General features: G+C 69.5%; 3 protein-coding genes across 3 annotated transcripts; all 3 read left to right on the forward strand.

Annotated features, from left to right (window-relative positions):
• Positions 1-105: 105 nt before the first annotated feature.
• AQP10 (aquaporin 10) lies at positions 106-2,724 on the forward strand. The gene is made up of 6 exons (XM_027798892.2): positions 106-656; positions 1,258-1,384; positions 1,467-1,604; positions 1,691-1,809; positions 1,888-2,105; positions 2,243-2,724. Exons 1-6 carry the CDS (start codon positions 552-554, stop codon positions 2,544-2,546), a joined length of 1,011 nt encoding a protein of 336 aa, XP_027654693.1. The 5' UTR covers positions 106-551; the 3' UTR covers positions 2,547-2,724.
• A 1,213-nt stretch (positions 2,725-3,937) lies between these two features.
• ATP8B2 (ATPase phospholipid transporting 8B2) lies at positions 3,938-15,496 on the forward strand. The gene is given in 30 exon segments (XM_055696592.1): positions 3,938-4,017; positions 5,633-5,691; positions 6,363-6,476; positions 6,660-6,758; positions 6,938-6,999; positions 7,146-7,218; positions 7,577-7,647; positions 7,794-7,873; positions 8,079-8,237; positions 8,312-8,400; positions 8,476-8,672; positions 9,385-9,593; positions 9,808-9,851; positions 9,926-10,091; positions 10,170-10,358; positions 10,861-10,976; positions 11,102-11,266; positions 11,357-11,468; positions 11,613-11,718; positions 11,837-11,978; positions 12,065-12,248; positions 12,438-12,661; positions 12,913-12,996; positions 13,209-13,454; positions 13,598-13,736; positions 13,819-13,949; positions 14,056-14,144; positions 14,146-14,232; positions 14,234-14,957; positions 15,000-15,496. Coding segments are annotated over 29 exon segments (3,603 nt in total). The 5' UTR covers positions 3,938-3,956; the 3' UTR covers positions 14,340-14,957; positions 15,000-15,496.
• A 144-nt stretch (positions 15,497-15,640) lies between these two features.
• On the forward strand, positions 15,641-20,509 carry IL6R (interleukin 6 receptor; the record flags this gene model as incomplete). Its single annotated transcript, XM_055697229.1, is given in 17 exon segments — positions 15,641-15,836; positions 18,104-18,312; positions 18,314-18,353; positions 18,440-18,471; positions 18,474-18,506; positions 18,508-18,531; positions 18,533-18,567; positions 18,691-18,760; positions 18,762-18,880; positions 18,973-19,063; positions 19,065-19,130; positions 19,223-19,367; positions 19,469-19,512; positions 19,654-19,723; positions 19,833-19,941; positions 20,025-20,154; positions 20,156-20,509. Coding segments are annotated over 17 exon segments (1,473 nt in total), but the record flags the coding sequence as incomplete, so codon positions are not given.
• Positions 20,510-20,815: the final 306 nt, after the last annotated feature.

The following is a 20,815-nucleotide window of genomic DNA, read 5'->3' on the forward strand; positions in this document are numbered from 1 at the left end:
TGCGCAGGCAGGAACCCGCTGGGCTGCCCCACGGGTGCAGGCAGCTGCCGGGCTCCTCCACCCCAGCCCTGTGCCCGTGCCCCCTGCCCAACCTCTCCCCCGTTTCCCTGCCAGCCCAGCACCGTGCTGACACCTCCCCTGCGCCGCTCTCGGGGGCCGGTGCTGGCAAGCCTTTCCCCAGCCTCTTCGTTAGCGCTGCCTGCGGTTGCGGCTTGGGCAGGGATCTGGCAGGGAAAAGCGGAGCTCCCGGGGGGGTAAACACGCCTGTGCCAGCTCACCTGAGCAAGGTCTCTGTTCCCCACGGCCGTTTGGGGGTCCTCGGGGGGCTCCCACCAGGTCTGGTGCTACTGGGGGCCACCCTTGTCACAAGGCGCCACTGTCCCTGGCCCCATGCGGGACTCTGGTCCCTGCCAGGCGTCTCCCTTCGGTGTGGCTCTGATTAGTTTAAAGTCTGCGCGTTATCACACCCCCCCAGCCCCGGGGCTCATAAAATCTCGCCAGGACGGAGACACTGCCACTGCTGTCCTCGCTGCCTGCTCCCGGCCAGCCCCATGGGCTCCGCTTCCTTCTTGAAGAGGGCCCAGGCTCTGCTCCGCGTGCGGAACCAACTGACGCGCGAGTGCCTGGCGGAGCTGCTGGCTGTCTTTGTGCTCATGGTGAGCGGGGCACGCGGCTGGGCCGGGGCTGACCGCGGCGGGGTGGCAGGCACCGGGGGTCCCCGGGCTCCCCTGCCTGTCCCTCACTAGGAGTTGGGGGGGTTTGGGGGCTGTGTCGCGCTCGCGGAGCGACTTGGCCTCCCGCTTGGATCCTGCGGGCGCTGTGTGCCTCGACGCCTCCCGCTGTGGAGCAGGCAAAGGTTGGGGCTCCGGAGCTGCACTTGGCACCCGGGCTGCACCCCGCGATGGCGAACAGTGACACTGGTGGCACTCCTTCCCCGCCATCTCCCCAGGGGAAGAGAAAACTTAATTACTGATCATTTCTTCACCTCGCTGTCAAAACCATAAGCCGGACCGGTAACCGGTAACCAGTAACCGCCTCCCTGCCTGTCCCCGTCCGGAGCCCAGGGGACAGGGGAGCAAAAGCACGGAGGCAGCACGGGCAGAGGTGCCGGAGCAGCCTCGCTGCCCTTGTGCCGCCTGGGATCGGCACCAATCCTGCCAGCGGCTGCGGTGCAGGGGGGTGGGGGTCCTGGGGAGCGGTGGGGGGTTTGGCGAGGGGCCGGGAGGGCTGCGGTGGAGCCGTGTCCCTCTTCTCCAGCTGATCACCCTGGGGGGCTCAGCACAGATGGTCACCAGCTCGGGGACGAAGGGGAACTTCCTCACCGCCTACCTGGCGGGCGCCCTGGCCGTCATGGTGGCCGTCTACACGGCAGGAGGAGTCTCCGGTGAGGCTGGGGAGGGGTTCCCAGCTCCCGCCATCCCCCAGCTCCCGCTGGACCCCCTGCTCCCAGCCCCTCTCCGTTGCAGGGGCCCACCTGAACCCGGCGTTCTCCTTCGCCATGTGCCTGCTGGAGCAGTTTCCCTGGTGGAAGTTGCCCATCTTCGTGGCCGTGCAGACCGCGGGAGCCTTCATCGCCGCCGGAGCCGTCTACGCCCTCTACTACGGTACGGGGGGCGTGGGGGGTGCCCGGTGGGGGAAGACCGTGGCTGTGCCAGGGTGGCCGGGCTCACGGACAGATTCTGCGCCACAGATGCCATCCAGCACTACAGCAACGGGACCCTCACCACCACCGGTCCCCGGGAGACCGCGTCCATCTTCGCCACCTACCCCGCTGACTACCTCTCCCTCTCCAACGGCTTCTTGGACCAGGTGGGTGCCGGTGCTGGCTCCCCCCAGACCCCTCCGGCGGTGCCGATGCGGTGCTGAGCTGTGGTGCTGGCCCCACAGGTGATGGGCACGGCGCTGCTGATCGTGGGTGTCCTGGCCATCCTGGACACCCGCAACAAGGGTGTCCCCAAGGGTTTGGAGCCGGTGGCCGTGGCCCTGCTGGTGTTCTCCATCGAGGTCTCCATGGGCTCCAACTGCGGTTGCCCCATGAATCCCGCGCGGGATTTTGGCCCCCGGCTCTTCACCTACGTGGCGGGTTGGGGCACCGAGGTCTTCAGGTGGGTAGAAGGACGGGGGGCAAGGCAGGGGGCGCGAGGTGTGACCCCCTGCCCCACCGTGCCCCGTCCCCAGCAGGGGCGATGGGTGGTGGGGGGTGCCAGGCGTGACCCCCTGACCCACCGTGCCCCGTCCCCAGCAGGGGCAATGGGTGGTGGTGGGTGCCGGTGGTGGCACCGCTGCTGGGGGCCGCGGTGGGCTCGGCCCTTTACCAGCTCCTCGTGGCTTTCCACCACCCGGCGGAGGAGGGGGACCCCCCGGCCCAGCAGAGCTGCCTGGTCCTCACCAACGCCACCATCCCCCCAGACACCGAGCAGGCACCGGGGGAGAAGGATGCCGGGGGGGATGCTGCCCCAGAAGTGATGCTGGGGACCCCCTCGCCACCACCAGCTGGCAGCAGGGTCCCCCCCGCCGTCGCCCTCACACCATTAAAGGAGCCCTGAGACTGCAGGTGTCGTGTCCGGACATGGGTGACAGCCCCCCACCCCGGTGGGGACAGAGCGGGCCAGGCCTGGCAGCAGGGGGGGACCCCGGCCTGGGGTGCATGTGCAGCTGGGGGGGGAGAACTGCCCCCTTGGGACACCCCCCCCCCAGGGCTGTCTCTAGGACCCCCAAGGCTGGTCCTGGTATCCCCTGGGGCTGCCTCTGCCCCACCCGGGACCCCCTGTGGCTGCCCAGGCCCTCCCTGATTGTACTCTGGGACCCCCCGGGACCCCCAGGTTATGCTCTGGGACTGCCCGGGACCCCCCTGGTTGTACTCTGGAGCCCCCTGGGGCTGCCGAGGACCCCCAGGTTCTACTCTGGAACCCCCAAGCCCCTCTGGAGCTGCCTGGCCCCCCCCTAAGGCTGCCTGGTTCCCCCTGGGTTGTACTCTGGGCCACCTGGGGACCCCCCAGCGGTGCCTGGGACCCCCGGGTTGCACTCTGGGACCCCTCTGGGGCTGCCAGGGACCCCCAGGTTGCACTGTGGGACCCCCCGAGACTGCCTGGGACCCCCGGGCTGCACTCTGGGACCCCCCAGGACTGCCTGGGACCCCCAGGCTGCACTCTGGGACCCCTCTGGGGCTGCCTGGCCCCTCCAAGTTGCGCTCTGGGCCCCCCAGGCTGCACTCTAGGACCCCCCGGGCTGCCTGGTTCCCCTTGGGTTATACTCTGGGCCCCCCGGGGACCCCCAGCGGTGCCTGGGACCCCCGGGTTGCACTCTGGGACCCCTCTGGGGCTGCCGGGGACCCCCGGGTTGTGTTCTGGGCCCCCCTGGCTACACTCTGGGGACGCCCCAGGGCTGCCGGGGTCCCCCGGGTTGCGCTGTGGGACCCCCCGGGGCTGCCGGGGTCCCCCGGGTTGCGCTGTGGGACCCCCCGGGGCTGCCGGGGACCCCCAGGCTGCACCCCAGGACCCCTCTGTGGCTGGCGGGGACCCCCCGCGTTACGCTCTGCCCCCCCCGCGGTGCACTCCGGGACTCCCCCCGCCCCCCCCCGCCGCCGGGGCCGCCCCGTCCCCCCGGGCAGCGCCCCCCGCCGCCCATCACTTCCGCCGCCGACCGGCGCCGCCGCGGCCATGGGGCGCTGAACGGCGGCAGCGGCGCGGCAGCGGGAGCGGGGCCGCAGCGGCCCCGGCACCGGCCCCCCGGCCCCGGGCCCGGCCCCGGCCGCCCGCTCCCCCCCCATGGGCTGCGGGGCCGCGGGCCATGGAGCGGTGCGCGGCCCGCCGGGCCCCAGGTGAGCGGCGCGGGCCCGGTAGGCCCCGGTAGGCCCCGGTGGGCCCCGGGGCGGCCGTTGCCCCGGCAACGCGGCGGGGCGGGGCGGGAGGGCCCGGGCCGGGGCACCGGCGGCGCGGGATGGAGGCCCCGCAGCCATGACGGTGCCCCGGGAGATGCCCGAGAAGTGGCCGCGGGTCCGCGCCGCCGGCGGGGCGGGTGTGTGCGGGCCGGGGGGTCTGCGGGGCCCGAGGATGCAGGGCTGGGGGTCCGGGGTGGGGGGCTGGGGGTCCGGGGGTGCAGGGCTGGGGGTCCGGGGGTGCAGAGAAACAAGGCTGGGGGTCCTGGGGTGCAGAGAAACAGGGCTGGGGGTCCTGGGGTGCAGGGCTGGGGGGCTGGGGGTGCAGAGAAACAAGGCTGGGGGTCCTGGGGTGCAGAGAAACAGGGCTGGGGGTCCTGGGGTGCAGGGCTGGGGGGCTGGAGGTGCAGAGAAACAAGGCTGGGGGTCCTGGGGTGCAGAGAAACAGGGCTGGGGGGCTGGGGGTGCAGAGAAACAAGGCTGGGGGTCTGGGGGTGCAGAGAAACAGGGCTGGGGGTGCAGAGAAACAAGGCTGGGGGTCCTGGGGTGCAGGGCTGGGGGTCCGGGGGTGCAGAGAAACAGGGCTGGGGGTCCTGGGGTGCAGGGCTGGGGGGCTGCGGGTGCAGAGAAGCAAGGCTGGGGGTGCAGGGCTGGGGGACTGGGGGTGCAGAGAAGCAGGGCTGGGGGTCCTGGGCTGGGGGTGCAGAGAAGCAGGGCTGGGGGTCCTGGGGTGCAGGGCTGGGGGTGCAGAGAAGCAAGGCTGGGGGTCCTGGGGTGCAGGGCTGGGGGGCTGGGGGTGCAGAGAAGCAAGGCTGGGGGTCCTGGGGTGCAGGGCTGGGGGACTGGGGGTGCAGAGAAACAAGGCTGGGGGTCCCGGGGTGCAGAGAAACAGGGCTGGGGGTCCTGGGGTGCAGGGCTGGGGGTCCGGGGGTGCAGAGAAACAGGGCTGGGGGTCCTGGGGTGCCGGGCTGGGGGGCTGCGGGTGCAGAGAAGCAAGGCTGGGGGTGCAGGGCTGGGGGACTGGGGGTGCAGAGAAGTAGGGCTGGGGGTGCAGAGAAGCAGGGCTGGGGGTCCTGGGGTGCAGGGCTGGGGGGCTGTGGGTGCAGAGAAGCAAGGCTGGGGGTCCTGGGCTGGGGGGCTGGGGGTGCAGAGAAGCAGGGCTGGGGGTCCTGGGGTGCTGGGCAGGGGGGCTGGGGGTGCAGAGAAGCAGGGCTGGGGATCCTGGGGTGCTGGGCAGGGGGGCTGGGGGTGCAGAGAAGCAGGGCTGGGGGTCCTGGGGTGCTGGGCAGGGGGGCTGGGGGTGCAGAGCATCTGGGAGTGCAGGGCTGTGGGGCTGGGCTTGTAGGGCTGGGGGTGCAGGGCTGGGGGTCTTGGGGTGCAATGAAGCAGGGCTGGGGGTGTAGGAGTGCCGAAAAGCAAGGCTGGGGGTCTCAGGGTACAGGGAAGCAAGGTTGGGGGTCCTGGGGTGCAGGGCTGGGGGGCTGGGGGTGCAGGGCGGGGGGTACAAATAAGCAGGGTCAGTGGTCTGGGGGCGCAGAAGAAGGGGGCTGGGGGTGCAGCGGGAGCACAGGCTGCACAGTGTAGCTGGGGGGGGGGCGGGGGGGGCTTCCCTGTTCCCCTGGGGTCTGGGGTTTCTGGGCTTGCCTGGGGGGCTTTTGGGGCGCAGGGGAGCTGAACGGGTGGGATGGTGGGCCCAGAGGGGGGCTGGGGGGGGGGCTGGGGTGCAGGCAGGCTGACGGGCGCGCTGTGTTGCAGAGGAGGAGAGGCGGGTGCGAGCCAACGCGCGGGAGTACAACGAGAAGTTCCAGTACGCGGTGAGTGGTGCTGAGCCCCGGCCCTGGCGCCCTCATCCTGCCGCAGGTTTGGGGAGCTGGGGGCTGCGTCACCCTCCGGGTCAGCAGGGAAGGGGGTGGGGGGGCAGTTACGGCTAAAAATAGATGTTTGTCCCTGAGAAAATTGTGCTGACGAGCTGGTAATGCCAAGAGAGCTCTGGAGCTGGGGCAGCCCAGCTGGAGGGGGGCATGGTGCGCTCCCAGGGTGGGGAATGCAGCCCCCCATCCTCTGTGGGGGCTTGATCCCCAGCCCCCCTGGCTCTGCCTGCATCCCTGTGGTGTCCGGAGCCGCCGGGGGGGGAGCAGAGCTCACCTTGGCCTCCCCCTCCACGCTGGAGGTTGTTTCTGGCTGCTCCAGACCAGAGGCTGCCCTGGCCTCGCTGCGGGGGAGCGGGGGTCCGGGTTGGGGTGACCCTGGCGGGGGGGCTGGATGCTCTGGATGCTGCTGCCAGAGGGGGCTGGTCCCTGGGTACCGGCTGGCGACTGAGGAATCAGCTTCTGGAGGAAGCTGCCACGCAGTCGGGGCAGGGGCAGGGGATGGGGGTCCAGGCATTCAGACTGCGGGCGCGGTGAGCTACAGCCCTCCCGGGAGTGGTGCCGGGGGGTCCTGGGGCCTCAGCAACCCGTGAACTCCCTCCTCTGTCCATCCCCAGAGCAACTGCATCAAGACCTCCAAGTACAACATTGTCACCTTCCTGCCTGTCAACCTCTTCGAGCAGTTCCAGGAAGTGGCCAACACCTATTTCCTCTTCCTCCTCATCCTGCAGGTGAGTGTTGGGGGGCCCGGGGAGGCAGATGGGGCTCCCCCGCGCTGTCCATCCCTGGCTGGGCAGCTGGGAGGGCCCAGGGCATCTCCTGTCCTGGGACACGGTGGGTTTGGCACCCCGGAGCAGGGGTAGCGCGGGCCTGGGGCTGGCCAGGTCCCCTCTAAGTCCCCTCCCTGTCCCCAGCTGATCCCGCAGATCTCTTCGCTCTCCTGGTTCACCACCATCGTGCCTTTGGTTCTTGTCTTAACCATCACAGCTGTCAAAGATGCCACCGACGACTATGTGAGTGGTCCCCCCTGCACCCCTCGAGCCAGGCTGGCTGCCCTCTGGGCATGGGGGCAGGGGGCTGTGACCCCGGTGCAGGTGTGTGGTGCCCGGGGCCGTGGCGTTCGCGGGGGGAGGGACGCAGGACCCCGTCCCCAGCGGGGCTGACGCTGCCGTCTCTTCCCCTCCGCACCCAGTTCCGCCATAAAAGCGACAACCAGGTGAACAACCGGCAGTCTCAGGTGCTGATCGGCGGAGTGTGAGTGTCACGGGGAGGGGGCAGCCGGGGAGGGGGCACGGGGCCCTGGGGGACGCGGCACAGGGCTGCAGGCAGGGGCAGAGGGCAGCGGGGCAGGGGAGAAGCGGTGCTGGTGGCTCCCCCCTAACTCCACCGTCCCCCTGCAGCCTCCGGCAGGAGCAATGGATGAACGTCCGTGTCGGAGACATCATCAAGTTGGAGAACAACCAGTTTGTGGCGGTGAGTGTGGCCCCAAGGCAGGGTGACACATGGGGACAGCCACCTGGGGTGGTGCTGCGCCCAACTCTGCTTTTACGCTTCTCCATCACCTCCTGGTGTGGAGGCACCGGGGACTTTCCAGCCTGGAAGTTCCATTTCAGTTGCGGTGTTTGAGCCGTGTTCGAGCTCTCGGGATTTGGCTGCCCGTGGGCGCTTCAGGCGATGGTGTCCTGGCCAGGGTGCCGGCAGCGCCCTGCTAGGGACGTGTGGCTCCGGAGACCCCGCCGGCTCCTGGCATCCAAGGGCTGGAGCTTCCCTGGGGAAAGGCGTAGGGGAGCCCCGGTGTCAGCACAACCCTTGCCATGTCTCCCCCCGGCAGGCTGACCTCCTCCTCCTCTCCAGCAGCGAGCCCCACGGGTTGTGCTACATAGAGACGGCGGAGCTGGATGGGTAGGTAACCCCTGCCCCGCTCGGGGGGCGGCGGAGGGCGAGGGGTGGGAGTGGGAACGGGAGCTGCCAGGGAACTGGAGCTGGGCAGCATCTGTGAAGACCCTCCCTGTGGCTGACCCCGCGTGTGGTGCCTCCTTAACCTGCAGAGAGACCAACATGAAGGTGCGGCAGGCCATCCCCGTCACCTCGGAGCTGGGGGACACCAGCAAGCTGGCTCGGTTTGACGGTGAGTGCCCGCGACCAGCCCTCTGCGGTGGGGCAGCCCCTGCCTTCCCTCCTCCGTCACCTGGCGTGGGAGACACCGGGACCATCCACGCGGTCCTGTGGCTCGGAGCGGATCTCTGGGGAACTGGGGGCGGTGCTGGGAGCACTGGGATGGAAGTGGCCGCCTGGAGAAGGCACCTTACAGCCCAGCCATCCCCCGCGCTCAGGCGAGGTGATCTGTGAACCCCCCAACAACAAGCTGGACAAGTTTGGTGGGACGCTGTACTGGAAGGAGAACAAGTACCCCCTGAGCAACCAGAACATGCTGCTGCGGGGCTGCGTCCTGCGCAACACCGAGTGGTGCTTCGGCCTTGTCATCTTTGCAGGTGGGCTGGGACGGCTGCCACCGCTGCGCCGCGCGGAAGGGAGAGACCCCGCTGACGCCCTTCCCTCTCCCCAGGGCCCGACACGAAACTGATGCAGAACAGCGGCCGGACCAAGTTCAAGCGGACGAGCATCGACCGGCTGATGAACACGCTGGTGCTCTGGGTATGCGGGAGGCAGGTCCCAGGGGAGCCCCGGCTCTGGCACGGTTGAGGCTCTGATGTCTTCTCCTGTCCCCAGATCTTCGGGTTCCTGGTGTGCATGGGGGTGATCCTGGCCATCGGCAACGCCATCTGGGAGCACGAGGTGGGCGTCTGCTTCCAGATCTACCTGCCTTGGGATGAGGGGGTGCACAGTGCCTTCTTCTCCGGCTTCCTCTCCTTCTGGTCCTACATCATCATCCTCAACACCGTGGTGCCCATCTCGCTCTACGTGAGGTAGGGCAGGGGCCGAGGGGCTGGGCTGGGGGTGTGTGCGAGGGGCAGGCACCAGGCGTTAGGGGTGCCCTCTGGGGAGGGGAGACGGGGATGGAGACCCACGGGCAGAGCTGCGTGCGTGGGGTGGGCTTGGGCTGCTCTCCTGGTGATGGGCCGCGTCTGCCCTCGGGGATACCCCAAGACCTGAGACCCCACAGGTCCCTCGGGGCCCCCCCTGGCTGCGTCTGTCTGGCTGCTCGTCTCTCCCTGCCCTGGCTGCACGCTGGTTATTTTGCTCTGCCCTCCTGCAGCTCCCAGGCTCCTGCACTGTCCCCTTCTCTCTCTCTTTTAATTTCTCTCTCTTTTCGTTCCCCAGCATGGGTTCTGTCACCCTTAGCCCCGAGGTAAGAACGTGTCGCCCCCACCCCTCCCACTAGCTCATTGCTGTCTGCCCTGGGGGCTGGGGAGGGGGTTCGGGGCGTGTAGCTGTGTGAGATGCCTGGGGAGCTCCGCTCGGTGACAGGCTCCGTGTCCCCAGCCCTGGCTTGGCGGTGGCTGTCACTAGGAGCGGGTTGCGGGCCAGCCCTGGGGAAGGGTGTGGGGACCCTGGGTGCTGGGGTGCCCTAGGTGCTTGGGGGTCTGGGGTGGGCACGTGTGTGCCCATCGCTGGCTGAGCAGAGCGTGCTGCCCTGCCCTGCTGACACCCGGCTGTCGTGTGTGTGTGTCCCCGCAGCGTGGAGGTGATCCGTCTTGGGCACAGCTACTTCATCAACTGGGACAAGAAGATGTACTGTGCCAAGCGCCGGACGCCCGCTGAGGCGCGGACCACCACCCTCAATGAGGAGCTGGGGCAGGTGGAGTACATCTTCTCTGACAAGACCGGCACCCTCACCCAGAACATCATGGTCTTCAGCAAGTGCTCCGTCAACGGGCACAGCTACGGTGAGCACCGGGCGCTGGGGCCGGGCTGGGTCTGCCTGCAGGCTGTGGGGGCTCCGGCTCCCCTTCTGCAGACCCTCTGGGGCAGCCAGGGGACGAGGGGGCTCGGCGTCGCGGCGTGGGGCTGCCCCTGCCCCATAGCTGCCCCGGGTGTGGGTGCTGGTGAGGCAGCAGCGTTGGGTCCCTGTCCTGGTTAACTCCGTGCCCTGGTTCGCAGGTGACGTGCAGGATGTGCTGGGTCACAAAGCGGAGCTGGGCGAGGTAAGGGGGCCGCGGGGGCCGTGCCTGGTGGTGCCGGGGGGCGCAGGGGGTAACGCCATCTCTGCCCCTGCCAGAGGCCGGAGCCAGTCGACTTCTCCTTCAACCCCCTGGCTGACCCACGGTTCCAGTTCTGGGACCCCAGCCTGCTGGAAGCCGTCAAGCTGGGAGACCCCCACGTGCACGAGTTCTTCCGCCTGCTCTCGCTCTGCCACACCGTCATGTCCGAGGAGAAGGACGAAGGTGGGCGCGGGGGGCAGGATCTGGCCCTGCACGGCCTGGGGCACGGCGCTGGCTCTGACCCCCCGGTGCTGTCCCCAGGGGAGCTCTATTACAAGGCTCAGTCCCCGGACGAGGGAGCGCTGGTCGCCGCTGCCAGGAACTTTGGGTTTGTCTTCCGGTCCCGCACGCCCAAAACCATCACAGTGCACGAGCTGGGTCGAGCCATCACCTACCAGCTGCTGGCCATCCTGGACTTCAACAACATCCGCAAGCGCATGTCCGTCATCGGTGAGGTCCTGGGCATGGCAAAGCGGCGGTGGGGCCGGGAGAGCGGCGGTGGGGCTGGGAGAGCCACAGTGGGTCTAGGAGGGCCATGGTGGGGATGGGAGAGTGGCAGTGGGGCCGGGAGGGCAGCGGTGGGGCTAGGAGAGCTGTGGTGGGGCTGGGAGGGCCACGGTGGGTCCAGAAGGGGGGTGGTGGGGCTAGGAGGGCAACAATGGGGCTGGGAGAGCGGCGGTGGGGCTGGGAGGGCGACGGTGGGGCTGGGAGAGCCCAATGGGTCTGGAAGGGTGGTGGTAGGGCTGGGAGAGCTGCGATGGGTCCGGAAGGGCAGCGGTGGGGCCGGGAGAGCGGCAGTGGGGCTGGGTCGGCCGCAGTGGGGCTGGGTCATGGGGGCTGGGGACACGGATGGTGACGAGGCTGCGGAGGCATCACGGGGTCGTGGCTGGGCTTGGAGCGGGATTCGCTGCTGCGCTCCCGAGCCAGGCAGCTTGTCCCCTGCCCCCTGCAGTCCGCAGCCCCGAGGGCCGGATCCGGCTGTACTGCAAAGGTGCTGACACCATCCTGCTGGAGCGCCTGCACCCCCTCACCCAGGACCTCGCCAACGTCACCACCGACCACCTCAACGTGAGTGGGGCAGGGGCTGGGAAGGGGGGCTGCCCACGCGTGCGCGTGCCCCATCCTGGGGGGGCAATCGGGGTCTGGGGGCGCCGTCGGGGTCTGCCAGTGCACCCAGCTCCAACCGCTTGCAGGAATACGCGGGTGAGGGGCTGCGGACGCTGGTGCTGGCTTACAAAGACCTGGAGGAGAGTTACTACGAGGAGTGGTCCGAGCGGCTGCACCGAGCCGGCAGTGCCCCCGAGGCCCGCGAGGATCGCCTGGCTCGGCTCTACGACGAGGTGGAGCACGATATGCTGGTAGGTGGGCTGGGGGTTCGGGGAGGGGGAGGGGCAGGAGGCAGCTGGGGGCAGCGCCTGCTCACCTCCTGCCTCTTGGGGTCCCCCCAGCTGCTGGGAGCCACGGCCATCGAAGACAAACTGCAGCAGGGGGTCCCCGAAACCATCGCCATCCTGACGTTGGCCAACATCAAGATCTGGGTGCTGACGGGGGACAAGCAGGGTGAGGGTCTGGGGGGGCTCTGGGCTGGCTGGAGGTGAGGACGTTCGTGTGTTGGGATCCCACCTGCTGGGGGGGGGGACGGGACACAGGACAGATGCTCCCCCTGGTCTGACCCTGGCTCAGCCCCTGGTTTCCCGTCCCCAGAGACGGCTGTGAACATCGGCTACTCCTGCAAGATGCTGACGGACGACATGACGGAGGTGTTTGTAGTCACGGGCCACACCGTGCTGGAGGTGCGGGAAGAGCTCAGGTGAGGCGCGGCAGGCAGGGCTGGCCAGGGGACACGCGTGGGGCCAGCGTGGGGCTGGGGGGGGGATGTCGAAGTGCCCTGAATCGGGGGCCCCCCCAACCCCTTTCTTTCTCTTCAGGAAAGCCCGGGAGAAGATGATGGACGCATCGCGCTCCGTGGGCAACGGTTTCTACCAGGAGAAACTCTCCTCCTCCAAGCTCACCTCGGTGCTGGAAGCCATAGCGGGCGAATACGCCCTGGTCATCAACGGGCACAGCCTGGTAGGGACCTGGGGGCACCGGGCTGGATGGGGCACCGTGCCCTGCTGGCGGCCGTGCCCCCAACTGTCCCCCCGCTCTCCTCGCAGGCCCACGCGCTGGAGGCTGACATGGAGGTGGAGTTCCTGGAGACGGCGTGTGCCTGCAAGGCCGTCATCTGCTGCCGCGTCACGCCCTTGCAGAAGGCCCAGGTGGTGGAGCTGGTGAAGAAGTACAAGAAAGCCGTGACCCTGGCCATCGGGGACGGCGCCAACGACGTCAGCATGATCAAGAGTAAGGCCTGGGGTCTGGGGAGCCACAGGAGGGACAGGGCCCGGCTTGCGCTGTCCCGGCGTCCGTGGCAGCCTCCGTCCTCACCCCTCTGCGTCCCACAGGAGCACGGTCCTGCTGGGGGGTCCCAGCCCTGGTCCCCTGTACTCTGGGCAGATTCCTCCTCACTCCATGTGTCTCTTCCCTCCACAGCCGCCCACATCGGGGTGGGCATCAGCGGGCAAGAGGGCATCCAGGCGGTGCTGGCCTCCGACTACTCCTTCTCACAGTTCAAGTTCCTGCAGCGCCTGCTCCTGGTGCACGGGCGCTGGTCCTACCTACGCATGTGCAAGTTCCTCTGCTACTTCTTCTACAAGAACTTCGCCTTCACTATGGTCCACTTCTGGTTTGGCTTCTTCTGTGGCTTCTCGGCGCAGGTGCGTTGCCAGCTCCTGGCGCTCAGAGTTGGGGAGGGTCTGCCGGCGAGACCCCTCTGCTCAGGACCGTGCCCCGGGCTCCCTGTGGAGCCTCATCCTGCACCAGCAGGCACAGCCTGGGATCCCTCCAGAGCATGGGGGGCTGGCGGTGGCTCTCCTGTCCCCGCAGCTGTGGGTGCGGGGACGTGGGGGCCAGCTGGGATGCGAGGCGGGCAGGTCGTGCGTCCCCCTGAGCACTCCGTTCCACGCAGACTGTGTACGACCAGTACTTCATCACGCTGTACAACATCGTCTACACGTCGCTGCCCGTGCTCGCCATGGGCGTCTTCGACCAGGTACAGCCAGGGCCGGGGAGGGGGGGTCCCTGGGTGCCCCGGGAGCGGGCCCAGCTCCCCCGCACGGCCCACCCTGTGGGAGGGAGGGCTGCCTGGGTGCCCGGGCTGGGCTGTCCTCGTCCCTGGGCTGTGGTGGAGGCTGGTGCAGCCGCAGCCGACAGGCTGTGCCTGCCTGGGGCTGGAGAGAGGTCCCCAGTGCCCCGTGTCCCCAGGACGTGCCGGAGCAGCGGAGCATGGAGTACCCCAAGCTCTATGAGCCTGGGCAGCTGAACCTGCTCTTCAACAAGCGGGAGTTCTTCATCTGCATCGCCCAGGGCATCTACACCTCTGTCCTCATGTTCTTCATCCCCTACGGCGTCTTCGCCGACGCCACCCGCGATGATGGCACCCAGCTGGCTGACTACCAGTCCTTCGCCGTCACCGTCGCCACCTCCCTCGTGATTGTCGTCAGCGTGCAGGTAGGGAGGCAGCTGCTCAGCCCCAGCTCCTCACCTATAGCACAAAGCCGGGGGGGGAAGGTTTGGGTCCCATCCTGCTCTGTGGCTGTGCTCAGAGCACCGGGGCTGTCCCTTGAGCCCCATCTCCTCCGTCTCTCCACCAGATCGGGCTGGACACAGGCTTCTGGACGGCCATCAACCACTTCTTCATCTGGGGCAGCCTGGCCGCCTACTTCGCCATCCTCTTCGCCATGCACAGCGATGGCCTCTTCCAGATGTTCCCCAACCAGTTCCGCTTTGTGGGTGAGTCCTGGGGGCGGGCTGAGTGGTGTCCCCCACCCCCGTAGGGTGCTGAGCCCCAGCCAGACTCACGCTTTCCCCCCAGGTAACGCGCAGAACACGCTGGCCCAGCCCACGGTCTGGCTGACCATCGCGCTCACCACCGTGGTCTGCATCATGCCCGTCGTGGCCTTTCGCTTCCTCAAGCTGGACCTGAAACCCGAACTCTCGGACACGGTGAGAGTGCGTGGTGGCCGGGGGGGGGCCGGCCAGGGGGTCACCTACCCGGGGCAGGGGGGGGTGGGGGAAGTTTGTGGGTCCCTGACCCTCTCCCGTGTCCCAGGTGCGCTACACTCAGCTGGTACGGAAGAAGCAGAAGACGCAGCACCGGTGCATGCGGCGCGCGGGACGCGTGGGCTCGCGCCGCTCGGCTACGCTTCTCGCACCAGGAGGGTTTTGGGGAGCTCATCATGTCGGGCAAGAACATGCGGCTCAGCTCCCTGGCGCTCTCCAGCTTCGCCGCGCCCCCAGCACGGCTGGATTGAGACCCTGCGCAAGAAGAAAGGCAGCGACGGCAGCACCGCCGGCAGCCCCAGCGGCGTGGCCGACAAGATGCTCAAGGTGTGAGGCAGGGTGGGGGCGGGGGGGGGGGTCGCATCCCCTCCTGTGCAGCGGGGGGCTCCCCTCGCCCCCTTCTCTCACCGTGGTGGTCCGGTAGGGCCAAGCCCCCTCCTGGGGGGGGGGTCCGGGGCTGCGTTGTGCCCAGGTGCGAGGTTTGGAGGAGTCTGGACTGTCGCAGTGTAACCAAAAAAATATTCTCCTCGTCCCCCGGGCTGGAGGGACAGACGGACTGACGGTGTCCCCAGCAGCCCCCCGGGCTGGAGGGATGGACGGTGTCCCCAGCAGCCCCCGGCAGCCCCCCGGGCTGCTCTCAGTATTCACCTCCCCGGAGCGCAAACACCCCATCACACGCGAAATGTATCACGCCAGAGCCACCGCCGTGGGCAGGCACAGGGGGTCTGGGGGGCTGTGACAGCACCCTGCTCCCCATCCCCCACCCCTCACCCACGTGTCTTCTTTTTATATAAAATAAGGGAAGAAAAAAACCAAAAAAAAAAGACCCACAAAAAAAAAAAAAAAAGAGGAAAAAAAAAAAACCCCAACACAAAACACCCCTCCAAGTTTACGGAGCGACTTGTTTCAGCGTTGGCAGTGCTGGGTAGGGAGAGAGCGTGGGGGGCTGGAGTGGGGGGCGAGGGGTGTCCCCTCCCCCCCTCGGCTGGGAAGTGTCCCCCTCCCCCCCCTCCGGCTGGGAAAGGGGAAGTGTTCCCGGCTTTGCGGGGAGCTGGGGGTGCTCGGCAGGGCTGTGATTCACTTCCACGCCGGGGTCTTGCGCAACCCTCGGCCTCCGCTTCCTCCTCCTCTTCCTCCCCCTCCTCCTCCTCGCCGGCTCCCCGGGATCGGGACCCCCTGCCGGGGGGAGGGGGGCGGAGGGGGGATTGTGTGTGTGTCCCCCTCTGCTGGGGGTCCCGGGGGGGTTCGGGGGGCCGGGGCCGCTCTCTCCGTGATACCAAAGAGGAACCCGTTCAGGACGGGCTCTGGCGTGGGCCAGGGGTCTATTTTGGGGGGATTTGGGGGAGGGGGCGAGGATCGGGGCGTTTAATTTATTACACCGTTTCTATATCGCAGAATTGTATCATTTTATGGGGCCACAGAGGGGGGGGAAGAAAAAAAAAAACAACCAAAAACCAGCTTTTTTTTTTATATAAAAATAAGAATTCTGAGCCGTTTCTGTCGTGTCCTGTGTCCTGCGGGGGGGGGGGGCGGTGGATGGGCCCCTCCCCCCCCCTGCCCGGTGCCGGCTGGCCCCGCCCCGCCCGGGCGCACGTGCTGCCGCCGCGGGGGCCGCCCCCTCCCCCCCCCACCCCCCACCCCCGTCCCGGTTTCACAACCGCGGGCACCGGCCGCGCCGCCGGCGGCTCCGCCGATGTTTACCTGCCCGGGGCCGGGCGCATGGCGCGGCCGCTGCGGCCGCTGCTCCCCGCTGCTGCTCTGCCTCCCCCCCGCCCCTCCTCCTCCTCCTGCCCCCCGCCGCCGCTCCCGGGCGGCCCTGCGGCCCCACGGGTGAGTGCGACCGGTCACCGGGGGGGGGGGGGACGGGACGGGACGGGACACACACGCACACACACCCCGGCGCGGGCATGGGGACAGGGGGGACCCGGCTCGTACGGGGCACCTGGGTGGGTGCTAAAGCCGGGAGAGTTCTGGGTGGGGGCTGGGGCTGGGTGCTGCGGCTGGCTGGGTGCCCAGACTGGGCGCTGGGGCTGGTTGGGTGCCCATACTGGGTGCTGGGGCTGGGCGCTGGTACTGGGCGCTGGGGCTGGTTGGGTGCCCGTACTGGGGGCTGGGGCTGGGCGCTGGTACTGGGCGCTGGGGCTGGTTGGGTGCCCGTACTGGGGGCTGGGCGCTGGTACTGGGCGCTGGGGCTGGTTGGGTGCCCGTACTGGGTGCTGGCTGGGTGCTGGGGCTGGGTTCTGGGGCTGGCTGGGCACTGGGGCGGGCTGGGTGCTGGGTGCTGAGGCTGGGTGCTGGCTGGGGGCTGGGTGCTGAGGCGGGGGGCTGGATGGGTACTGGATGGGGGCTGGGTGCTGAGGCTGGGTGCTGGGTGCTGAGGCTGGGTGCTGGATGGGTGCTGGGTGCTGACGCTGGGGCTGGCTGGGTGCTGGCTGGGCGCTGGTGCTGAGGCTGGGTGCTGGCTGGGCGCTGGGTGCTGAGGCTGGGTGCTGAGGCTGGTGCTGAGGCTGGGGGCTGGGTGCTGGCTGGGCGCTGGGTGCTGGGTGCTGAGGCTGGGTGCTGGCTGGGCGCTGGGTGCTGAGGCTGGGTGCTGAGGCTGGGTGCTGGATGGGTGCTGGGTGCTGAGGCTGGGTGCTGGGTGCTGGCTGGGGGCTGGGTGCTGAGGCTGGGTGCTGAGGCTGGGTGCTGGATGGGTGCTGGGTGCTGGGTGCTGGATGGGTGCTGGGTGCTGAGGCTGGGGTGCTGGCGGGGTGCTGGGTGCTGAGGCTGGGTGCTGGATGGGTGCTGGGTGCTGAGGCTGGGTGCTGAGGCTGGGGTGCTGGGTGCTGGATGGGTGCTGGGTGCTGAGGCTGGGTGCTGGCGGGGTGCTGGGTGCTGAGGCTGGGTGCTGGATGGGTGCTGGGTGCTGAGGCTGGGTGCTGAGGCTGGGTGCTGGGGTGCTGGATGGGTGCTGGGTGCTGAGGCTGGGTGCTGAGGCTGGGTGCTGGCTGGGTGCTGGGTGCTGAGGCTGGGTGCTGAGGCTGGGTGCTGAGGCTGGGCGCTGGGTGCTGAGGCTGGGTGCTGGGCGCTGGATGGGTGCTGGGTGCTGAGGCTGGGTGCTGGGCGCTGGATGGGTGCTGGGTGCTGAGGCTGGGTGCTGAGGCTGGGTGCTGGCTGGGTGCTGGGTGCTGAGGCTGGGTGCTGAGGCTGGGTGCTGGATGGGTGCTGGGGTGCTGGGTGCTGGATGGGTGCTGGGTGCTGAGGCTGGGTGCTGGCGGGGTGCTGGGTGCTGAGGCTGGGTGCTGGATGGGTGCTGGGTGCTGAGGCTGGGTGCTGAGGCCTGGGTGCTGGCTGGGTGCTGGGTGCTGGATGGGTGCTGGGTGCTGAGGCTGGGTGCTGAGGCTGGGTGCTGGCTGGGTGCTGAGGCTGGGTGCTGAGGCTGGGCGCTGGGTGCTGAGGCTGGGTGCTGGATGGGTGCTGGGTGCTGAGGCTGGGTGCTGGGTGCTGGATGGGTGCTGGGTGCTGAGGCTGGGTGCTGAGGCTGGGTGCTGGGTGCTGAGGCTGGGTGCTGAGGCTGGGTGCTGGCTGGGTGCTGGGTGCTGAGGCTGGGTGCTGGGTGCGTTCCCGGCAGCAGGAGCCAACGGGAACCAGCAGGTCCGCGCTGGCCGTTGACCTTTGGAGCTGGAGCCGGCAGAGCTGCCCCTGTGGCCCCCACTGGCCCCAGCCCAGGCCTGGCCCGGGGCCACCGGCCAGCCCGGCCACTTAACCCCTGCAGTGCCAGCCCCCCAGGACCCCCCACACCCCCCGCCCCGGCCCACGGCTCCCCACACCGCCCAGCTGGCTCCCACCACCACACCCCCGGCTCGCACCCTGGCTGGGTGCTGCGGGGCTGGGGGGGGGCTGGTGCTGGGGGGGCCGGTGCCTGGCTGGGGGGGGGGGGGTGTGTGTCAGGGGAATCACTTGCTCCTCGGTGCCTCCTGCAGTGACCGACACCGAGGAGCTGCTGGGCACAGGGGACCAGATGCTGGGGTGCCCCCCAACTCTGGGGCCACCTGTAGGGTCTGGGGTCTCATCTCCGCTGCCTGCCCCCCCCCCCCCCCCCAATCTCATCCCTCCAGGGCTCTCACGGGACACGGTGCTGGGACGCCCGGGAGCAAACGTCACGTTGACCTGCCAGGACCAGGCACCAGTGAACGTCCCGGTGTCCTGGCAGGTGGAGGCGCGGGGGGCTTCGGGCGGCGGGGGGGCCGCAGGCTGGCGGGGGGCAACGTGCTGCTCCTGCAGCGGGCTGCGCTACGAGGACTCGGGGCGTTACAGCTGCTCCTTGGGGGGGCCGCCCGCTGCGCTCCCTGCGCCTGCTGGTGGAAGGTGGGTCCACGCTGGGGTGGGGGCTTCCCTCGTAGCATCACCGCCCCCCCCCATCCGGCATCCCCCAGCGCCTCCCTGCCTTGCAGAGCCCCCCGAAACTCCCCGCGTCTCCTGCTACCCCGGCGGAGCCACGACAAAGACGTCCTGTGCGAGGTGGCCGCTGCAGGCGAAGCCGTCCCCCGGGGACGCGGGCGATGCTCTGGGTGAAGCGGAGGTGAGCGACGGCCCCCCGTGGGACATGATGGGGGGGGGGGGGGGGGGGGGGGGGCTTCGCTGTCCCTCCCGACTCCCCCCCCACTGTGCCGCAGCCCCCGCTGAGGCCGCACGGATCCCGCAGGTTCGTGGCTGAGAACGCCACGGAGCAGCGGTGCCGCTACTTCTCCAAGGCGCGGAAGTTTCTTTGCCGCGGTGAAGGTGCCCCCCGGGACCGAAGACACCAAACCCCTCGTGGTGTCCACGTGCGCCCACAACGGTGCCGGTGCCTCGGCCGGCGAGGACAGGATCATCACCCTCAGCAGCGTCCGTGAGTGCCGCTCTCTGCTTGCTGGGGTCTGGGGTGGTGCAGGGCCGGGTCCTGAGGCCCCCCCCCCCCCCCCCCCCCGTTTCCCTGGCAGTGAAGCCCGACCCCCCCCCTCAACGTCACGGTGGAGGCGCTGGAGAAGGCGCCGCAGCGGCTGCGGGTCAACTGGTCCTACCCCTCCTCGTGGGACCCCCCGCTTCTACTGGCTCCGCTTCCAGGTCCGCTACCGCCCTGAGCCTGCCCGGACCTTCACGGAGGTGAGACCCCTTCCCCAGTGGGGGGCTGTCCCCGGCAGGGCTGTCCCCAACCCCCAGCTGCCCGTGTCCGTGTCCGTCGTCCCCCCCCCAAGGTGGACCAGGTGATGACGACGTGGCTGGACATCCGTGACGCGTGGCGGGGGATGCAGCACGTGGTGCAGGTGCGGGCGCAGGAGGAGTTCGGCCACGGCGCGTGGAGCGAGTGGAGCCGGGAGGCGGTGGGCACCCCCTGGATAGGTAAGGGGGAGGGGGGGGGGACGGACACATCTGGCCCTGAGGCTGGGGGGTCAGCCCAGGGTCCCCCAGCCTCACAGAGTCCCCCCCCCTTCACCTTGCAGACCCCAGCGACCTCACCTCTGAAATGGGACCCTTCAGCTCGCAGGTGGGACGTGGCCTCAGCCCCGGGGGGTGGGGGTGGGGGGGAGCGCGACATGCTCCCGAGTTGGGTCTCGTGTCCCGGTGTGGGACAAGGGGACAGCAAAGTGGCACCCGTCCCACCGCACCCCCCCACCTCGTCTTGCAGTTCCCCGGGGAGGACGGCACCTACGGGATCACACTGCCCCCCGAGCTCTTTGGGGAGGATGATGCTGGTGGTGAGGAGGGGGCCCTGGGTTGGCTGCGGGGGACTGGGACCCCCGTGTCCCCTGTCCCCACAATGAGCCTGTCCGTCCCGTGTCCCCCCGCCCCCCCCGTCTGCCGCAGGGACCGTCGTGGAAGCCAGCACCCGCTCCGTGGCGCACCCCTCTGCCTTCCTGGTGGCCGGGGGCAGCCTGCTCCTGGGCATCGCCCTCTTCGTTGGCATCGTGGTGAGGTCTGTGCCTGGGGGGGGCGGGGGGGGGCAGAGGGGCTCCACCGCCCCCCCCCCTCACCTGCGACCGCTCTCCCCTCTTGCAGGTACAAGCAGATGTGGCGGACGGGCGGGTGGCGGACAGCCAAGCCAGAGGGGGAGGGGCAGCATGTGCTGGTGCCCCTGGGCCCCCCCAGCCCCCCCCTCAGTGACACCCCCCTGCTCTCGCCCCCCGCCCCCCCCGGTCCCCGGGGCTCTCCATGTCACCAACTTGGACTATTTCTTCTCAGGACAGTAGCCAGGGGCTGGCTGCGCTGGCGGGTGCCTGCGGGTCAGGCAGGGGGGGGTCCCGGGGGTAGGATGTGGCCCCACGAGCAGCCCCCCCCCCCATCTGGGGGTGCTGAAAGCCATCCCTGCACCCTGTGGGTGAAAGCAGCCTCGCTGGGGGGGGCTCAGTGCCTCGGAGGGGGGGCTCAGTGCCACCCCCATGGAGAAACCAGCTGGGGGGTCCCCCGAGATGGCCCTTGGGGGGGTGGGGGGCGGGGGGGCACAGCTCCAGGGCTGTGGCCAAGCTGGGAAGGCACTGGATGCGCGGGAGCAGGGCCGGGTTTGGGGGTCCCATGGCTGAAGCGGAGCCCCCACCGTGCAGTGGGGGGTGGTGGGCAGGTGGGGGGGGGGGGGAGCTGGCTGGCTCAGCCCCATCCCTCTGCCCAGCCCCCCCTCCCCCCCGGGGTCCCATGGCTGAAGCGGAGCCCCCACCGTGCAGTGGGGGGTGGTGGGCAGGTGGGGGGGGGGGGAGCTGGCTGGCTCAGCCCCATCCCTCTGCCCAGCCCCCCCTCCCCCCCGGGGTCCCATGGCTGAAGCGGAGCCCCCACCGTGCAGTGGGGGGGTGGTGGGC

This window comes from Falco cherrug, chromosome 19, assembly GCF_023634085.1.
Source record: "Falco cherrug isolate bFalChe1 chromosome 19, bFalChe1.pri, whole genome shotgun sequence".
Taxonomy (NCBI): Eukaryota; Metazoa; Chordata; class Aves; order Falconiformes; family Falconidae; genus Falco; species Falco cherrug.